The 19,729-nt window shown below is 36.8% G+C and overlaps 1 protein-coding gene across 4 annotated transcripts in view; it reads left to right on the forward strand.

The window, feature by feature from the left end:
• Positions 1 to 19,729, forward strand: part of LRRC49 (leucine rich repeat containing 49) — a 159,917-nt gene that overhangs the window by 248 nt on the left and 139,940 nt on the right. Inside the window, exons 2-7 of one of the 4 annotated variants that reach the window (XM_045848719.1) lie at positions 609 to 665; positions 2,757 to 2,853; positions 7,249 to 7,446; positions 7,744 to 7,846; positions 11,755 to 11,958; positions 19,555 to 19,621. In XM_045848719.1, coding sequence (XP_045704675.1) covers positions 609 to 665; positions 2,757 to 2,853; positions 7,249 to 7,446; positions 7,744 to 7,846; positions 11,755 to 11,958; positions 19,555 to 19,621 — 726 coding nt within the window. The remainder of the gene's footprint in view (positions 1 to 608; positions 666 to 2,756; positions 2,854 to 7,248; positions 7,447 to 7,743; positions 7,847 to 11,754; positions 11,959 to 19,554; positions 19,622 to 19,729) is intronic. The other 3 variants (XM_045848720.1, XM_045848721.1, XM_045848722.1) reach the window with 3 other exon arrangements.

Below are 19,729 nucleotides of genomic sequence, written 5' to 3' on the forward strand. Positions count from 1 at the left end.
TACTTGCCCTTTCTTTCCATTCGTATCGTCCTTTCTGGCTGGCGTCTTTGTCCTAGGTGATGTATTGTTGGGCCCACGACTGCTGAGTCTGCTTAAGCTATTGTGTGACGGAGGCTTGAGATTCGTGGAATGGACCAAGGCACTTTGAGGGCATTAATTTTGTGTGATGGTTATTTGAAGTCTTGTCCCAGATCTGGGTTTCCCAGAAGGTGGAGCTGGGCTCCTGTGAAAGGCTAAGGTTAATTTACATTTCTTTAACTAGTCAGTTTTTTTTAAATTAAGAAAATAATTTATTATTAACAGACACCCCCATCTTCTTCACCTGTTCCATTAATATATTTACTTAAGCCTGAAATGTCAGGTGTCAAAATCCTGCGGTGCTAAATAGAGGGTTAAATTGCTGCAGACATTTTAGAAAATAAATCACAGTGAAAGCTTTAATTTTTAATTGTGATTATATTGTTTTCAGCAAATTCTCAGAACATAATCAAATGCCAGAAACAAAAAGCAAACACTCTGTTAATTCTTTATTTGCACTGTTTTGGGGAGGAGTATGTGTGTATGTTTAAGTTGAGAATATATTTTATGGTTTAATTTTTACATTGCAGGTGAACTGTGGGCTTCATCTGGTTATTCAAACATCGTCTCTTCCTGAAAAAAACAAAGTAAGAAATAGCATGATTTATAGTGTAGACTCTGAACTGGAAATTTTAAGTACATTTATTTTAGTCCCAAATTTAAACGTAATTTTTATTTTCTTCCTACATAAAGTAAAACAAAACAAAAACGAACCTCTTTTAAAAACTGAATCTTATTTCACCAATTGCAAGAGTAAGATTATTTTTAAACATTTAGACATTTTTAAAAGATATTTATTTATTTATTTATTTTTCTTTTAGAGAGGGGAAGGGAGGGAGAAAGAGAGAGAGAGAAACATTAATGTGTGGTTGCCTCTCATGTGGCCCCCATTAGGGACCTGGCCTGCAACCCAGGCATGTGCCCTGACTGGGAATCGAACCTGCGACCCTTTGATTCACAGCCCGTGCTCAATCCACTGAGCCAGCCAGGGCACATTTAGACATTTCTTAAATCAGAATCCTTCATAAAATTGATGACACATTGTCATTGTCATTCATTTGGGAAAGTATTTTCTTTCTAAGTAATGGGTAAAATGGTGGTGTGTCCTGCTACTAATGGAATCTTGTCCTGGATAAAGTGTAATAATTTAGGGTAACATATGTGTACATTTCAGTTAAAATAAGGGGAGAAAAATAGATTAGTAGTGGAAATAAATTAGGCTTAATGCTATTTAGAAGTTAAGATATGAAGAGGAGATTCTTGTTTTTCCCAAATAATTTCTCCATATCTCTGGTATTTCCATAATCTCTGGCTTCTCATTTGATTTTTGAGGTACATCTGTTTTTCTTTCCTTCTTGTCACACTTCAGCACTCAAACATACTCACTTCCCACACAATTGTCTCAAGACACAATACAATTTTTCTCCTTTAACAAAGTTGTACATCTCAGACCATCCCAATTCACTTTTTAAAGAATGAATAAAATGTTTAGTGTATGTCAGTGGAGGAACTCTAAAGTGAAGGGCAGACTTTACAGAAAACAGCAAGAGAAGGGTGAGTAGGGGCATGAGGAGGATGGGGAGAAGGATACAAGTCAAGGAGGCAGCATTTCACCCCGTTCTGAATATGAAAACGAACACTTGTGAACTAGAGCATTTGATCATCTTGAATAAATAGCAGTTAGCTAAATTAAATGAAAATATTCTTTATTATAATTGGTCACAGTAGATCCCCTCCAAAGCTTTGTTAATTGATTTCACTGGACAAATCCTATTCTAGCATTACAGTGTGTTTCTAGGAATGATGCACCTTATCCATATTCTTTCTAAACAATTTATTTTCCCTTGTGTGGACATAGGTTTTGAGAAAATACCTTTAGTTCATATATTTCATAAGACAATGCAAATGCCATTATGATGGTTGTAGTATGGATGAATCAAAAGCATCATAATTTTCAAAAACACTCATGTAGGTTTTTTGTGGCTAATCATGAGAAGTTGATTTTATTTTTTTCTATTCTGTCAAATAATTTAAAAGAGAAATCCTTTCATAGAAGGTTTAGGTATACAATCTTTTTATGTTATAATTGGACTCAAAGGAATTCCAATGATAAAACTGATTTTTCCAACAATTTAGTTTTTGTATGTTTTTGCTTCTGTTTCTGAGAAAATGATTCTTTTAATCCTTGTATTTGTGGTGAGGGTATGGAGGAATTGGAAGTGCCTCAGACTAAAGTCTAGTTTCATCTTATCTCATGAAATTGACTCTGATTCTGCGCGTGTGTTAAAATACACATAACATAAAATTTATCATTTTAATCACTTTAAATTGTATAGATCAGCAGTGTTAAATACATTGACAATGTTGTGCAGCCATCACTACTATCTACTTCCAGAATTCAGTATACCCATTAAGCAGGCACTCCCCAGGTCTTCTACCCCAACCAACTAGAAGCCACAAATCTGCTTTCTGTCTCTATAGGTTTTTTACTCTTGATGTTTCATAAATGGAATTATGCAATGTGTGGCATTTTGTGTCTGTATTCTTTCACTTAGCATGATGTTTTGAAGGTTTATCTGTATGTTGTAGAATGTGCCAGGTATTGTGTGTTATTTTATGATTATCTTTATTACTTATTGTTATGTTCTTATCTAATTTTTTTTAATCATTTTTTTTAGGTTGAATTAAGGCTAAATAAAGAAACAGCATCCTTCTCTGGCCGGCTCTTACAACATGACCTTGAAAGAAACTACTCAAGTAGGCAAGGTATTATCAGTGAGTAGAGATCAGATATGGTTTAATCTTCTTTGAATATTGTTTAATAATATTGACTTTATAGATCCAAATAGACTTGAATTAAAAATGAAATGGTAAATTGGTTACCAAATTGGTTTGGTATTTGCTTAAGTCAGAATTTATTTTATGTCCACAGCATAGTAGATTATTTCCAACACAGCAAAGATACTGTATTTTAGTTTGGGGGTGGGCCATGTATAAGAGAATCAGAAAGAATCTTCTAAATACTGTATTAGAACTAGGAAAAATGGCTAATTAGTGAAGGTAAGAGTATGGGCACACAGATCTTTAGGAAATAAAACAATAGCAAGAGTAGAAAGTTAGGAGTGGAAAAGAAATAACCTCCCTTAAAATTCATATAATTATAGATATTTTATATCAAGGGCCTTAAACTTTAGAGTGCATCACCCGAGATCTTGTTAGAAATGCAGATTTTTAGTGCTCCCCTCACCCTTTTTCCGTTCCCCATCCTGATTTATTTAAACGAAATTTTAATAAATGATTCAAGGGATTCTGAAGGATGTGGTTTATGGATCACACTTTGAAAAATACTGTCTTATATGATCTGGTTGTATTTCTGAAATGCATTTTTCAATTTAGGAGAAATTTCCTTTAGTACAATACAGTTGGGTTTTTAGTTGGTCGTTGACAACTGTTAGCCATTGGTAATGTGCACTACCGGATCCTTCTGTACAGCACCATGCCCACCTCCTAGGATTCTGTATGAGAGGGCTGATTGGTATAGGCCTCTTTTTGTTCCTCTCATTGCTGCATGAATATTTGATTAGTTTCCTTTTTTGTTTCATTACTTTTGGGGCTTACTCATGGGTCTTTCTAATCTGACATGATTTTTCTCTATCCTTTTCCTACACTCCTGCCTTGGCTGACTGCTGGGCATGCCATCAACCTAACCACAGTTCCGCGGTGCAGGAAACATCTGTCTTGTTTTCTTTGGTTCAGTTGAATACATGTTTACTGAGTGTGCTATGTGCCAGACAATGAATTAGGCACAAAGTTATAGCTATAAAGAACCTGGAAGATCTCAAGTAGGGTTTTTTATGTTAGCATTGTGAATTTCCTTCACATTTTTCACAACACTATCTTAAATTATTTTTCAAATTATGAGTCAAAATTAAATACTTTTCCCAAGCTATTCTCAAGTTAGAGGAGGAAGTTGGTATACAGATTTGTGAATGCCTGGCCACGTAAATTTATCTAAATCATAAAGTATTCCTAGATGTTTGCTAATGAGGAAACAGTATGAAGGCACTGAATTTTGCGAGCCTGAGAGATGAATAAAGTCTTACGTGTAAATAATGACCCATAAAACACAAATTAATTCTTTAGGATAAATAAACCTACTTATTTTTTTACTAAAAGGTTTCATTCAAAATCATTTTCTGTGACAAACCACTCATTTGTACCTGTTTTTTTTTTCAAAATGTGCCTTCTCCATAGTGTCAGGCAGTTTCATGCAAAGAAATCCACATAGTATGTAGCTGTCTTCTTGACTTCTGCTCACAATTCTACCTCCAAAAGCATAAAACTTTGGAAAAATTATTAGTAGCACTGTATCAGGAAAAGTTTGGGGATTTCTATTTAATAAACTATATCCTGATACCTAATTGTATTAACTGATTTCACCTCATTTTTTCTCTATTTTTCAAAATTAATTGAACTTATGTATAGTTGGCCCTTGAACAATACTGGTTTGAACTGTGTGGATCCACTTATACATAGATTTTTTTCAATAAATATGCAGTGGGCACATTGTATCCCTGGGTTGTGCATTCATGGATTCAGCCAACCCTGGATGAAAACCAGTGTTTTCCATCCGTGGTGAGGAGTCTGCTGATGCTGAGGGTCAGCTGTGTACATTGTTCTGTGCCATGTTATATAAGGGATTGGAGCATCCATGCATTCTGCTATCTGCAGGGGTGGGCTCCTGAACCAATCCCCCATGGACACCAAGGGATGATTGAAGGTTTGGGGCAGTCAAAAGTTCTATTTTCAACTGCATGGGGGTTGATGGTGCCCGTTACCTTCATGTTGTTCAGCATAAATTAACCAAATGTACTCTCAGTCCTAAGTAAAGAAACTATGTTTTAGTTAGGCTGGTTTTTCAAATACTTGGTATATGATTTCTTTTAGACTTTTTAGAATACTATTAAGAGTTAACCCCTGTATCCTTGAAATTTTGTAAGAGATATTTCAGGGACAACTATACAGTAAAATCTCAAATAAACCTTAATTGATCAAGTCCCTTAATTAAGAATTCTAAAGTGTGTATATAGAGAGGAAGAGGCAATGCTTAACTTTTAAGATCATGGTAAATCACTGGAAAATCTAGAATCAGGATTCTGGCTAGTAAACACTCACAAAGATAAGGCTGAATGGACACATATATATGACCATGTACTTTATTGTTCAGCCAGTCAGCCAGCAGCAACCCACCCATATATCATCCATCCATCCATCCATCCATCCATCCATCCATCCGTCCGTCCATCCATGTATTTAGGGTGAAATGAAGTGAAGATTCTTACCAATGTTGACCTTATGCCTCTAAACAACTGTGAGATCCTAATTATGAAAGAATTCATTCAACAATTTTACACTAAAATATAAGAACTTCTTATTTTAACAGTAATACTATATACAAAATAGATTTCCTATTAACTCTTAGTAAATTGGAAAATTAGTTAATTTACTGATTTCCTACTGAATTTAGATTCTTAAATGAGTATAAAGAATATAAAATGAGGTCTGTCTCTCAAGTAGCTTGTACATTTAACTGGGAATAGAAAGGCTACATATCTGGTAAATTAAGTAGTGATATATGAAATAAACAATAACAGAAAGTATTTCAATTAAAATTTTGTCACTTAGTAATGCAGTTTATTTGTAGGATGAAACATCCCACATATATATGTGGATTTTTGATACACATATATACATATATTGGTATTTATATATCCATATATTTAAGTGGACACTTCAATTACAGATCACTCTGATTCCCAATCATTTAGAGGGTCTTGTTTGTGGATTTTAAGGCTTTGCTATTCCATCATTCTCATCTCTTGCTATTTATTGTAAGAAACATATCACACTGATGGTGATAGTCAGTTTGTGTGAATAGTGATTATCATAGGAGTGGAACAGTATGAAGATGTCACAATTCTTACAAAGTTTAAATCTGTATCTTAAATTGAGGATTGGCTTGAAGTCTTTACAAAAGAACTTTAAAAATCTAATTCTGATGCTAATAAGAGAAATCAAGGTTGGCTATTGTCTGGAGTTTTTCCTTTGTCTGACCAGTTAATCCTTAATCAGTTAATTCTTAGACTAATTTTAGTTTGTTTTTATTTCCAAATCACTTTACTAAATGATGGTTGCTTGAGTACTCTGCTAGTAGCTGGTCATGTCACCAGACCATTTCATTGATGAACATGATGTCAATTCTGAATGCCTGTGATATTTCATGATATTCAGAAAAGTGGGGTGTGAGCACTGATTATTTTGTTCAAGAAGCTAGGTGCATGATTCTTTGGTTTATACCTTTCATACCTGAAGAAGCTAGCAAATACCATTGCTTTCTAGCTCTTTAATACAGTCTATATGGAACTTAATTTTAAGCTGCCATCATGTTGTCTGATGGCCTCCCAAAGAGTATATTAACTTCCTACACGTGGCTTTATCTTTTCTTCTTATTGGTCAGTTTAAGCAGCAGAATTTTGTGGTAATCCTAGCTTCTATTTTACTGCTTATCGCTCCCCTCAACATCAATTGCTGCTTTCAGGAAATTTTCTTTTCATAGAAGAATATACAGTAGAATTGCTCTGGTGTCATACTGTCACCTTTGATCCATTACTCAAATCTTACCTCATTTCTGTTACTTCTCAGCATCTCTTCTGGACTATCCTACATTCTTCTAGGGCTTTAATATCCACCTCCCCCCAACCCCATCTGTAACTACCTTGTTTAAGTGAAAAATAACAAGACACATTTATGTGTGAGTGTATCATTAGGTATTATTTTTTATTCTGCATTTCGTGCATGTTTTATATAGTTTGTTAATTTCATATGGGTTTGTCCATGAGATTGAAATCTACCTAATGGAAGAGACAACATCTAACTAAGAACCTATAAATGTCATGGGGTGTCATCTACCCTCAGTCTCATCACTGTAAGTGTGTAGGATTTGTTGACATCCACTTTGGTCCTGCAGTATTCTGTATGATAGTAGCTGAGCATACCAAAAAAAGTGATGATGTGAGGTTTACATTTGCTATTGAAACTACTTTTTCTGTATTTTTTGTCGCAAAGTCATGTATTGTGTAGCTTTGTGATAAACTTTTTGATATTTTGAAGGAGATGGAAGAGTAATAAGCCCTTCGCCTCGTAATAAATCATCATGCATCTCATCCACAACAAACGTGACAGAACTATATGGGCTGGACATGAAAACTGCCATGAGCTCCTTTTCAGCATTTGGAGATTCTTCCATTCAGATACCTTCCAAGTCCAGAATCCGGCAGGGCTGTCATAGTGCTGGCCCCAATGTACCTGGTAATGAGGGACTATCGTCTCAGTTATAAGAGAGTTCAAATTTAGTACTAGGTGTCAGCATTATAAAGGGATAAAGATAGCACTAGATTATTTGGCATACACAGTACACATAGTTTAGGTTTGAGGAGGAAAGAAACAAACTCAAATTTAGTAGTTAATTTCAAATATGGGGAGCTATGGAAACTATACTTTCTAGAAAAGATATTTGTAGGTACCAAAGTTCTCCAAATATAAGGTGACTTTAGTTTTAAGATTTTAAAGGTTTTTCTTAATCAGGTAATTTGTCATTTTCAATAGGTGATCATATTAATTTGGTGAGCTCATCAATGCCATCATTTCCCATTCTCCAGCGCTCTTCTGAAGAGAAAATTCTTTACTCAGACAGGTTGACCCTAGAAAGGTGAGGACAATTTATTTTATTTTAATTCATTGACTAGATAATATATAGGCTTGGTATAAGATTTGAAAGGTACAGAAGTCTCCCTCGTCTTGTTCTCCAGCTATCTAGCTCTCCTACCACTGTTACCAATTTTATATTTATCCTTTGAGGAATATGGGGAGGAATTTTATATCTGCATAATGTGAAAAGCTTGACTATACTCTAAAAGAGTACTAAGTAACTCTAGAAGATGACCAGTGAAAATGGATTTTAGGATAGAAAAAGCTTTGCAATATAGTCCTCACGTAGGCTTCTGGGCCCTGTTCAGTGGAATTCCCTGTCACCTCACTAGGTTCACCACCTCCTGACCTCTCCTTCACTCACTCTGCCTCCTTGAATACACCAAGCTTACATTTCAGGGCTTTTGCACTTACTGTCCCCACATGTCTGTGGGCTCATTTCCTTTCCTCCTTTAGGTTTTTACTCACATGTCTTTAACTCAGGGATGACCTTCCCTGGCCACCCTCTCCGAAGTTGCAACCCTTTTTACCCTGGCAGCTCCCTTCTCTGCTTAATTTTTCTTCTTAGCACTTATCACCTTCTAACATATTAAATATTTTTCTTACCAAGTTTATTATTTGTCTTCTCTTACTAAAATATAAGTTCCACAAACACCTGGAGTTTTTTTCAGTTCTGTATCCTCAGCATCTAGAACAGAGCTTGGGACAAAAGGCCCTCTCAATAAGACTTTTTTGAATGAGTAAATATATTGAGGACTTGATCCCTATCTTTAAGTCCAGGAAGTTATCTGCAGGAGGAGGGTGGGTGAAGGATCCCAGCCCTGCCTTAGCAGTGCATGTCTGACCGCAGATTGTTAAGCAGACTTCTTAGCTTAGCAGTGCACACCTGACAGGGGAAGTCACAGAGCATTTGTATTTGGGAGAAAGCTGTCTAGAGAGTGTGGCCTGTTGTTTTGTAGCAAAGTAACATTTGAAGGCAGTTACTCCTATGACATCTTTGTGGTATTGTTGCTTTTTGAAATTCTAATGCTATCTAACACAACTTTCATAATATCATTTAATGTTTTGATGGATTTTGTGGTAATTTTTAATGTCAGTCTTTAAAAATCCAGACAAAAATAGTGCCCCAGCCCTTTAGTTTCATGTTACTTGAGACTGACAGGAGCCAGTATTTTTAAGGTAGTGACTTAAGTTAGGCACTTGTGTTGTAGCTTGGGGTGACTCGGCAGTTGCGAAGCTGGTCTTCGGCACGTGGGCCTCTGGGGTAAAGAAGCAAACTTTGATCAGGTGGAGACTTGTTTACTTAGGAAAGTCAGGCCCAAGGGAATTGACTCAGCTTCAAAAGCTGGTTATGAAATGGCAGGATCACAAAGATGTCATAGGCCTAATTAGTACCAGGCCTGATCAGTACCAGGATGTGCAGTCACAAAAGCTGGGCTAGCAGCAAGGTACTTGGGGATCATTATTTGAGAGCCATGGGTAACAGCAGTGATTTTTAAAGGGAGATCTGCACTACTGTGCTGTTTCTTAGTCCAGAGACTAAGGGATTAAGAGTAGAATCCAGCCCCGAGAAGAAATGCATGGAAGAGCTGGGCTCTGACTGTTCTGGAAGTTAGGGTAGGCCTGGAGTACCAGGCATGCAGCTCAGCAGCACCAAGTAGAAAATCAGAGGCAAAAGCGTAATCCAATAGACACCTCAGTGATGGGGTAGGAGGTGTAGCAACTCAGCGATTTTGTAGGCATAACAGGCTCTCCTGGACACCACTGGGTAATAACCCAGTGTGTGTGTGTGTTTGCTTGTTGCTGGATGACAGGGACTTAGAGGGTTACGGGGCATGCAGGTGAGTCTTGGAGTTGGGACTTAGTCACTGGATTTAAAATCTGAGAAAGTGATATTTCAAGTTGCAGAGGCTTATGTAAGAGGTGGGTGAAAGTTTGTGTGTGTGATTCTATTTTAGTGATACTGACTCAAGAATTAGGATGAACTAGAAGCTGGATTATCAGTAAATTTAACTATGAGAAACAAAGGGAGACTGAAGCAGGAAAAATGAGACAATATATGCTTTTTGCTAAACTGGTGCACAAAGTTATAAATTTTAAACTAGAATACTTATAATTTATAAAACAGAAGTACCAAATGAAGTAGTATAATTGAGTGCATGAAATGAATTCTAAATACTAAACACATTAAAAGAATTAAACTACTACCTAATTTTTTTTCTTTTCTTTAATTTAAAACCAATTTCTTCAGGGTCTATATTTTTATTTATTTATTTGTAATATATTTTAGTGATTATGCTATTACAGCGGTCCCAGTTTTTTCTCCCCTATATTCCCCTCTAGCCTGCACCACCCCTCCCACCAGCATTCTTCCACCTTAATTCATGTCCATGGGTCATACATATAAATTCTTTGGCTTCTCCATTTCCTATACTGTTCTCAATCTCCCCCTCAGGGTCTGTATTTTTGAACACCATGTCTTTGTCAACCATTACCATTCAGTTATTACTTGGTGTTAACCAATTTTTTCTTTTTATGTGGAGGATTCCAATCACTCGTAGAGTTTCACTTACGCTTATAGAACTCTGATTTATTTGCTTTAAAGGTTCCATTAACTTGGTTTTTACCGAAATGAAATATTTCTAATTGATTTTCCTATTAGAATTGTTCACACTTTGATCAATAGAACTACACTTTCCTTGAAGACTGTTGAAAATCTCAGAGTAAAATCATTTCTCTCTGGTCATTTAACTACCTTAGTAGAATTCTTTATTTTTTATTTATTTATTTATTTTATTTTTATTTATTTGTTTTTTATTGTTGTTCAGGTACAGTTGTCTCCATTTTCCTGCCATGACTTTCCCCTGCCTCACCCATCCCACCTCCCACTCTCAGTCCTACCCTCCTTTGGCTTTGTCCATGGGTACTGTATACATGTTCCTTGACAACTCTTCCCCTTCTTTCCCCATTATCTCCCTCCCCCTCCCCTCTAGTCCCTGTCATTTTGTTCTTTATTTCCATGTCTCTGGTTATATTTTGCCTGCTTATTTGTTTTGTTCATTAGGTTCCACTTAAAGGTGAGATCATAAGGTATTTGTCTTTTACCGCCTGGCTTATTTCACTAAACATAATGCTCTCCAGTTACATCCATGCTGTCGAATTCTTAAAGGGCCCTGCACATAATAACTTCACATGTAGTACATTATAACTCTTTGTATAATGGAGGTTTACTGTCTTAAATATAGCTTAAGACATATATTGGTACGGTTTCACCCTACCCAATAGCATTTTAAATATTCTGCAAAGTTCAGAGTTAGCGTTGAACATGTAAACATATATTTAAAATCTTATGTGTCTGCAGAAATGTGCAACAAAGGATGAAATTGCTTTATCAAAGTGAACTGTAGATGACTGAATTTCTTGCTCTTCCTAGTATCATCCAGCTCAAGAGTCTATAATTCTGAGACACCCTTTTTTATGTTTTTCTTTTTTTCCTGATGACTTAGTTACCTGGGCAGTCTTTCTATCAGTCGATTGATGGATGGCATGGGCATTTCTCTGGTTATGTGACGTGGTTCTTTAAACCATCATAAACCTCTGTTGCATAAGGCATTTACATTGAGTCGTGTTCTGATATTAAGTCAATTTTATGTGAAACAATTTATGTTGGCAATTTTAAAATATAATGAAAGCTTAGACTTCATTTTAATAATTACCGTTGTCAAAGTATATTGGCTTTTATAGGAATGGTTTACAATTTGATCTAAGATGCTTAGTTCATGGAGGCAAGAAGTGGTTCTAGTTGTCTTTTTCTCCGTATAACATGGGAGCACAAAGATACTAATAATATTTATAAGAGAAGGCAGGTTGCCAATTCAGAATCTTATTAACCTTTTAAATGTTTCTTAGGCAAAAGCTGACTGTATGTCCTATTATCGATGGAGAAGAACACCTTCGTTTGTTGAACTTTCAACACAATTTAATAACTCGAATCCAAAACATTTCTAATCTACGGAGGCTAATATTCTTGGACTTATATGATAACCAGATTGAAGAAATTAGTGGGCTTTCTACTCTAAGATCCCTCCGTGTCCTCTTGTTGGGGAAAAACAGGTAATCTTTGCGGAGCAGTTTTTGTTTATTTCGGGCTAATGTTGAGTCCTGTGGTGTTTAGATGGCAATTCAGAATTAAAAAATAGTTAAAAACATAGTAGACTAAATGTTTTGAAAGATTTTAAAAATATATTTTATTGATTATGCTATCACAGTTATCCCATTTTCCCTTTAGTCACCTCCCCGGCCGCCCCGCACAGCCCCTCCCACCTTTATTCCCTCCCTACCCTGCTTAGTTCATGTCCATGGGTCACACATTTAAGTTCTTTGGCTTCTACATTTCCTATACTAGTCTTAACTTCCCCATGTCTATTTTCTATCTACCATCTATGCTACTTATTCCCTGTACCTTTTCCCCCATTCCCTCCTCCCCTTCCCTGCTGATAACCTTCCATGTGATCCCCATTTTTGTGATTCTGTTCCTGTTCTAGTTGTTTGCATAGTTTCTTTTTAGGTTCAGTTGTTGATAGTTGTGAGTTTGTTGTCATTTTACTGTTCATATTTTTTTTCTTAGTTAAGTCCCTTTAACATTTCATATAATAAGGGCTTGGTGATGATGGACACCTTTAACTTGACCTTCTCTGGGAAGCACTTTTTCTGCCCTTCTATTATAAATGAAAGCTTTGCTGGATAGAGTAATCTTGGATGTAGGTCCTTGCCTTTTATGACTTGGAATACTTCTTTCCAGCCCCTTCTTGCCTATAAGGTTTCTTTTGTGAAATCAGCTGATAGTCTTATGGGCACTCCTTTGTAGGTAATTGTCTCCTTTTCTCTTGCTGCTTTTAAAATTCTCTCCTTATCTTTAGTCTTGGGTAATGTAATTATGATGTGCATTGGTGTGTGCTTCCTTGGGTCCAACTTCTTTGGGATACTCTAAGCTTCCTGGACTTCCTGAAAGTCTGTTTCCTTTGCCAGATTGGGGAAATTCATCTTCATTATGTTTTCAAATAAGTTTTCAATTTCTTGTTCTTCCTCTTCTCCTTCTGGCACCCCTATGATTTGGATATTGGAATGTTTAAGGTTGTCCTATAGGTTCCTAAGCCTCTCCTCATTTTTTTTGAATTCTTGTTTCTTCATTATGCCCTGGTTGAATGTTTCTTTCTTCTTTCTGGTCCAAACTGTTGTTTGAGTCCCGGTTTCCTTCCTGTCACTGTTGGTTTTTGTACATTTTTCTTTATTTCACTTTTCATAGCCTTCACTTTCTCCTCTATTTTGCAACCATAGTCAACCAATTCTGTGAGCATCCTAATTACCAGCGTTTTGAACTATACAACTGATAGGCTGGCTAGCTCTTTGTAACTTAGTTGTATTTTTTCTGGGGATTTCATCTGTTCTTTCATTTGGACCATATTTTTTTTTTCTCAGCATGCCTATTATGTAGTAAGGGTGGAGCCCTAGGTATTTGCTGGGGTGAGGCAACCTACTTCACCATGTTGTGCTGTATGTGGGGGAGGGGTCTGAGAGGGAACAGTGCCTCTTGCTCAGCTCTTTGCTGGTTTTCAGTCACTTCCCCTGCTACCCACAAGCAAATTGGGCCCTTCTGGTGCTGATTCCCAGGTGGGTGGGTTTGTAACATTCTAGTACCCTGTGGGTCTCTCCAATGAACTCTCCTGTGAGGCTGGTGTTTTCTCCTGCCACCTCAGCTTTCATAGATTTTTTTCAGTCAAGAGGTTTTGAGGCTTTATTTCTCCTGCACTGAAACTCTGGGTCCCGTGGTCTGTCTCGCTCCCCAGTTGTTCCTCCCGGTTTATCTACACACAGATGTGGGACTGGCCACTCCGTCAGCTGCCGCCTTGCCACAAGTTTTCTTTGCTGGTCTGTCCATCTCCACCCGTCCTACCCATCTGGATGAATGTTTCTTTTTTAACTCCTTGGTTGTAGGACTTCCATATAGTTTGATTTTCTGTCAGTTCTAGTTCTTTTTGTTTTTAAATTGGTTGTTATCCTTCTTTGGTTGTGTGAGGAGGCACAGTGTGCCTACCTATGCTTCCATCTTGGCCGGGAGTCCTCTTGAAAGATTTTTTGAATGGATTAAGATTCAGTTATAATTTGTTTTGTGAGATTCAGTCTGACAGATAGTTAAAGCAAGTAACATTTATTGAGTGTGCATTGCTTTCCAGTGCCATAGCTTATGTGGAAGTAGATAGTAGATTTGGCCTTTATGTTTTCTTAAGCCATATTTTAAGCATGTGTATTCACTTTAAGCATATGTATTTCACTAGTGATTCTTCTTAGTGCTTAACTGAGGGTAGACACTTGATATTCTATGATTGTCAAATTACCGATTGATTATTGTTCAGGTTGTGTTTTCAGTATCCATTTAAGATCACATGCTGTGTGAATGTCCCCAGTTCTTATGAGGGTATATTACGTGGTGCAGATACACAATTCATGACTGATTTCCTTGAGATTCATTTATGACTTTTCTTATATTCTGCTTCACTGGATAGCTTTTGCAATGCCTAGAAAGAAGAGCTGTTTGGCAAAATTCAAAATGGTTTTTATATTATCAAATGATAAAGTTTAGATACAGCATTATACCCAAGCTTGGTTCTGTTCCCCCCATCTTTTTTACCCCACAACATGGATCTTGAATTACCTCTTTATTTTTACTACCCAATTGTAATATAAGATAATTTTTCCAAGATCATGTTCCAGACTTCCAGTCTAATCTGTTCTCTGTGGTTTCTTGAAAGTTCCCATTGGTGTAGTCTGTCACTTACTATTGGGTCAAGTGTCGATCTAAGCATTATAGTACCATTAGGGAATTTGGGAGAATTATAGGATTATAGACTATTAGCGCTTGAAGGGACCTCAGAGATTAGCTGTCTTATTTCACAGTTGGAGAAATGGAGATGAAAGGTAGTTTTTGCAAGGTTGGAGATGTACAGTCTATATACAGTAGGAGTATGCCACCAGAGCAGTTCACTGAGGAAAGTGAGGAGTAAATTTTTCATATGTTTAAGCCATTCCCTTCTAAAGGTGCTCTGTTATCTTTACTATTTCTCAACCTTGGATTTACTTGATTTCTTTACTATTTCTCAACCTTGGATTTACTTGATTTCTTTCTCTGGCTTCCATTTATTCTTTAGTACCATTGCCTTTAGGTGTTCCTTGTAGTCCTTCAGTAAGGTGTTTTCCAGTGACATTTTAAATCTCCTTTTTTAGTTTTAAACATAGTATCTAGAGTACTCCTAGCTCCTAATGTTTTAAATCATTTCTCAGTCTACTCTTTTCTCGTGCCTCAAAGACACCAGTGTGTTGGACATTTTTACCTTTTTAACGGTCTCTCTGTTGTCTGGGGCCTGCTGCCCTTTTCTGTAACCTTGCTCTTGTCAAGTCAGAGCAGTCTAATGCAGCCTCTTCTTCCTTTTTCTGCTCCTCCAGCCTTTCGTTTGGATGCTTTGGGTCATGTTTTACTTAAATTTTTCCCCATAAAGAAAATAGCGGTTATTCAAGTTCTAGAACTGTGAGTGTTCTTGAGTAAAAAAGAAAATGAGTCATAAGACAACTTTCCACACTCTCCCAAATTACATTATTTCAGAAGTATCAGTACAATGAAAATCTGATCCCTAAAACGTATGCCTAATCCTCTTTAGCCAAATGACTTTGTCACAGCAAGGAACCTCTGAGTCTTAAAGATGCAAATCTAAGAACAACAGTAAAAACATTAAAAAAAATACAAATCTATCCTGAGGCAGTTCTTTAGGGATCATTAGGCAGACCTGGCCGAGGACTGCTGGAGAAGAGAGATGTACCTCTGCCGCTCTGTGTCCTCATGTTCGTCTTGGGTGACTTGTTGCCCCTTGTTGCTCAAAAGTCCATAAAGTTTTCTCTCTCCACATTGTGAAGCACTGCACAGTCGTTTAGTCCAAGGCAGTGGAACCATATATGAAAATCTATGACAACCAGATGCCTCAAAGTTCAAGCAGCTCCAACAAATATTTCTTCTGGTAAGCCAGAAAGACTCTGCTCAGATGCTGTATGTGAAGTTTACATTGCTAGTAACGAACTCGCCACCTCTCTGTGTGATTTCGCTATTGAAATTCTTGCTGGCTTACTCTTCTGCTTTCTGAATCCCCTGTTTATCCTTATGAGATTTTCTGGTGCTGTCATGATCACAGGCTAATGAATAGAACTTCCCTGCATTTTCTTCTCATCAGCAAGGACTATATATAAAACTTTCTGCCAGATCCTGGGGTTCCATATGCCTTTCCCTTTGATTATTTGAAGGTTCCCACATGCAGATTTGTCCCTGACACCCGAAAAGCCTAGCCTTCATACAGATCCTGCCATCAGTAACATAATGTAGCCTTCAGAGACAGGCTGTCATATATCTTTAGAAGTCTGTAGCAACTGAAGTGGTAGGTGAACCTTGTCCTTTTCTAGTTTCAGTTTTATTTAATGGGAGAAGTTAAAAAAATAACCTTTAGTTCACATTGTGTTAATGTAAAAATCTTTAGCTATTTGGGAACTGACTACAATTCTTTAAATTCTTCATCAGTACCTAATCTAACATTGGCTTCCTAAGCTAACTGATACCTTCATCCACCTGAATTCTTCAGAATTTGGTTTTAATGTCATTTCAGGTCCTGGGGGTAGGGAGAGAGTCTATGGCAAAGATAATTCGTGAGAACAAGACAGCAAGATGTTTAGTTGTTTTTGAGTTTAATTGACTGACTTGCCTATTTTTCTTCCTATTCACCTGGGCAGTCAGAATCTGAAGTCAGGGTTACAATGTCACTAGGTGTCAAAGCTGAGAGAATGCTTGAAATCACAACAGATAGGGAGTGTTTTATTGGATAGTTTAACAGTATGTGAGGCCTTGGTAGAGTTCTGTGGGAAGATGGAAGACGTGTTGTACATTTAGGTTTCTGTGACAGAAATGCTTTAAATGTGCCCAGAGTTTCTGGTTAACACAGAAGCAGATTACATTAATCCTCCAAATCAGAGAAATTTGGGCTGGGACAATCTCCATCCCTTGTGTATAGTTTCCAAAATGTTAAAAAGTATAATTCTCAGACAAAGAGATATTAACTCCAGGCCAATTTTTAATTAAATCATTAAGGAGGAAACCAGTAGGATAACAAAGGTGGTTCAAAGGAGGATAAGAGAAACTAATGAAAATGGAGAATGCTGGAATAAGATTGTTAAGTCATAAAACACGTTAATGTTCTACAAACCAATAGAAACATTGCATCATCAGTTTCCTACAAGTTAGTATATAACTTTACAGAATTTGGGCTCTGATCCGGAGTAAACAGTCAGATGATTTTTAGGTAGGATTTTTAAATAAATTATTTTATTGTTGTTCAAGTACAGTTGTCTGCATTTACCCCCCATCCCTCCCCCTACCCCACCCATCCGCCTTCTCTCCCCTGATTCCATCCCCCCCTTGGTTTTGTCCATTTGTCCTTTATCATTGTTCCTGAAAACCCTTTCCCTCATTATCCCACCCCCCCTCTGATTACTGTCAGTTTGTTCTTTATTTCCATGTCTCTGGCTATATTTTGCTTGCTTATTTGTTTTGTTGATTAGGTTCCACTTAAAGGTAAGGTCATATGGTATTTGTCTTTCACTGCCTGGCTTATTTCACCTAGTGTAGTGCTCTCCAGTTCCATCCATGCTGTCGCAGAGGGTAAGAGCTTTAGGTGGGCTTGTTGACAGTGCTCTGAAGTGACATTCAAAAGATATGCAGTCATCCCTTTGCCTTCTTTTCAAGATATGGTTAGCAGCACCGAGTGGTGCCCTTTTTCTACATTCACATATCATAGTTTCACAAAATTGCTTTTATGTTGTACTGTGTTTTTCACTTGCATATTTATATTTTATTGCTTATATTTTCCCATGTCATTAAATATTCTTTGAAAATATAATTTTAAGAGCTTCATAATCTATATATATGTAATAATTTAATATTTTCCTTTTTGTTAGACATTTACATTGTATACTTTTTTCTGTGATAACGCTGTGATGAATATTCTCATCCATTCATCTTTGTCTGTATCTCAGATTATTTCCTTTAGAATAGGCTTTAATATTTTCAATTAGGTAGGTGAGTTCACCCTCACAAAGCTCATATGAGGGGGAGTTGAGATTTGATAAGAAGAAGGCCTGTATTTTAGGACATTACTTCTCAAAATGTGATCCCTAGACCAGCAGCATCAGCATGGCCCAAGAACTTATTAGAAATGCAAATTTTTGGGTCCTAACCTGGAAACTCTGCAGGTGGGGCTCAGCAAGCTATATTTTTATCAAGATGTCCCAGATGATTCTGATGCACACAGAGGTTGGGGTATTTTAGAGATAAAATTCTGTGCATTTTATTTTATTTTATTTTATTTTTTAGAGATTTTATTTATTTACTTTTAGACAGAGAGGAAAGGAGGGAAAAAGAAAGGGAGGGAAACATCAATGTGTGGTTGCCGCTTGCATGACCCTCTACTGGGGACCTGGCCCGCAACCCAGGCATGTGCCCTGACTGGGAATCAAACCAGTGATCCTTTGGTTCATAGGCCCATGCTCAATCCACTGAGCCACACCAGCCAGGTTGTGCTTTTTAATTTATAGCAACATTTCAGTTTTTCAAAAGATGGCAAGTCAAAACTTCCAAATAAATATTCAGAAACTGAGTCCAGTAGAAAGCATTTAGGTGGTGGTCATTTTGTCTCTGTGGTAAAGAATCCTGTTACAAATACCCCTGTACATAACACTCATCCTTTTAGTTCTGTCTTCATTCATTCATTCAACAAATACTTTCTGTGTGCCTACTTGGTGGCAGGTACTGTCATGAGTCCTGGAGATAGAGTAGAGAACATATCAAAGTTTATGACCTCTTGAAATGCACATTTTGGTTAGAAGGAGAGTGTAAAAAAGGAAATACATGAATAATATAAATTTAGGCAAGGATAAGCACATTGTAGTCAATTAAAGCAGGCAAAGGAAAGAGTAGTGAGGATGGGAAGGGGGAGCTGTTTTTACAGGGTCATCTGGAAAGGCCATTCTGAGAAGATATTTGAGGCGAGACCTGGATTATATAAAGGTGTGAACCATGTGAGATCCTGGGGAGAAAACATTAAGGAAGAAGCAATAGCAAGGGTGAATACCCCAAGCAGAAATGAATTTGTGAGGCTAGAGATGGCAAGAAAGTTCCCTGAGGCTGGAGCAGAATGAACAGATAAGCCTAAGCTAGGGAGGAGATAAGGCTGGAGGAAGTCAACAGCCAGATGGGTTAGGACTTTGAGGACTGAGGTAAGAAGTTTTGGTCATATTCTGAGGTGAAGGGAAGTGCTTTGAATAAGTGCCTTGCCTAAGATTCTTAGAAGAAGAATTGCTGTCTTCTAAAGATATGACTTTTAAATGAAAGGATATGTCCTCCAGTAGGACTAATTATTTAACAATATAATTAAAGGGAATATGTTTTTATTTAATATAGATAGTTATATATAATTTATATATTTATATAGACAGATATAGCTATTTCTGTGTCTATATTTAATTTATAGACAATAAATTAAAATTAATTGTGCCTTAACATATTTTGTTTTACAGTACTTATGATACAACTACCATATCTGTTCTTATTCTGATTTTCAGAATCAAGAAAATCTCAAATCTGGAGAATCTAAAAAATTTAGATGTCTTGGACCTTCATGGAAATCAGGTATTATAAAAACCTTTTATTTCTTTCTTCTTTGAACAAAAGTCCAGAAATTTTGACATTGCAAAAGTTTTAAGACTTACGCTGAATTTTTTAAGAGTTACTTTACCC

This window comes from Phyllostomus hastatus, unplaced genomic scaffold (genome assembly GCF_019186645.2).
Source record: "Phyllostomus hastatus isolate PE091 unplaced genomic scaffold, TTU_PhHast_1.1 phas_contig_62, whole genome shotgun sequence".
Lineage (NCBI taxonomy): Eukaryota > Metazoa > Chordata > Mammalia > Chiroptera > Phyllostomidae > Phyllostomus > Phyllostomus hastatus.